Below are 1,599 nucleotides of genomic sequence, written 5' to 3' on the forward strand. Positions count from 1 at the left end.
AACTTTAGTTTGATGTGTAAAACCTTTAGTTTGTTGTGTAAAACTTTAGTTTGTTGTGTAAAACTTTAGTTTGTTGTGTAAAACTTTAGTTTGTTGTGTAAAACTTTAGTTTGATGTGTAAAACCTTTAGTTTGTTGTGTAAAACTTTAGTTTGTTGTGTAAAACCTTTAGTTTGTTGTGTAAAACTTTAGTTTGTTGTGTAAAACTTTAGTTTGATGTGTAAAACCTTTAGTTTGTTGTGTAAAACCTTTAGTTTGTTGTGTAAAACTTTAGTTTGTTGTGTAAAACCTTTGTTGTGTAAAACCTTTAGTTTGATGCGTAAAACCTTTAGTTTGAACTTTTCTTGGAGAGATTTCATTAAAACTCTTTGGACTCAGATTTTCTCTCGTCACACTGAAACATTTCCAGGCCTRCAGATTAGTTTTCAGACGGACTCGGACCTTCAGGGTTCTTCCTGGAGCCCAGAAAACGGGTCCGGTTCGGGCAGAGACTCACCAGCTCCCGTTTCCTTTTCAAATCCCGCGTTTCAAACTTCTTGATCTCGGCCTTGAAGCCCTCCGTCTCCCCGGAGTCTTTGGCCAGGACGTCCATCAGATACGCGATGTAACTGGTCGCGAGGCGTAAAGTCTTGATTTTGGACAGTTTGGTGTCCGCGGGCACGTTCGGGATGCACTCCCGCAGCTCCGCGAAGGCCGTGTTGATGCTCTCCGTCCTCCGGCGCTCCTTCTTCGGCCCCGACGCTCTCCTCTTGCTCATCCCGGCCTGGAGCCCCTCCAGCCGGCCGTCGTGCGTGGCTCCGGGCGCCCCCAGCTCCGCGGCCGCGTAGGGCGCCTGGTGGATCTGGAAGTCCGGGGGCACCTCGCCGTGGTTCACGACCCAGCTTTGAAAGTAGGGCGAGTCCTGATGGCACCGCTGGACGAACGGGAAGGGCTCGTGCATCAGGTGGTGGTGGTGGTGGTGCTGGTAGCCCCCGATCAGGTTCATGCTGAGCCGGGAGGAGAAGATGGTGCTTGGTCCTCGGTGCCTCTGCGCCGCCGCGGCCCCAGATCAGCCTCAGCTCCGGGATCAGCAGCCAGCGGGACTCATGCAGCTCACAAACCCGGATTACCTCAGATTACCTCACCAATCAGAGCGAAAAACAAGGATTTTACATCTTTAGCTTCCTGAAAAACAAACTTCTGAGACAAGAAAAGAGGGAATAATTCCTGAGATGAAAGGCGGTGACGCGCTGCAATCCCGCTGCTGCTGGAGCTGAGATCTGGTCCTGCAGAGGGAGAAGTCGCTGATGCGCGGAGGAAATTTGACCCTGCAGAAGGTGTGAGGCCCCAGGTTTATATAAACGGGATGTGCGCGAGGACAGGAGGCAGCCAATGGGAGAGAGCGCGCGGGATGGGAGGAGAGTCCGGAGCTAAAACAAGAGGCCTACATCCAGGAACTATATAATCCAGGCTGCACCATGGAGCAAAACATCCAGGAACTGTAGAATAATCCAGGCTGCACCATGGGCCAAAACATCCAGGAACTATAGAATAATCCAGGCTGCACCATGGAGCAAAACATCCAGGAACTATGGAATAATCCAGGCTGCACCACAGGAAA

General features: G+C 50.4%; 1 protein-coding gene across 1 annotated transcript in view; it reads right to left on the minus strand.

Moving 5' to 3' along the window:
• The window catches only part of LOC106535718 (heart- and neural crest derivatives-expressed protein 1), a 2,548-nt gene extending 1,245 nt beyond the window's left edge, over positions 1 to 1,303 (minus strand). The window contains exon 1 of the mRNA XM_014032787.1: positions 496 to 1,303. Within this exon, the coding sequence (XP_013888241.1) occupies positions 496 to 984 (489 nt within the window). The 5' untranslated portion in view covers positions 985 to 1,303. The remainder of the gene's footprint in view (positions 1 to 495) is intronic.
• Positions 1,304 to 1,599: the final 296 nt, after the last annotated feature.

This window comes from Austrofundulus limnaeus, unplaced genomic scaffold (assembly GCF_001266775.1).
Source record: "Austrofundulus limnaeus strain Quisiro unplaced genomic scaffold, Austrofundulus_limnaeus-1.0 Scaffold1541, whole genome shotgun sequence".
Taxonomy (NCBI): Eukaryota; Metazoa; Chordata; class Actinopteri; order Cyprinodontiformes; family Rivulidae; genus Austrofundulus; species Austrofundulus limnaeus.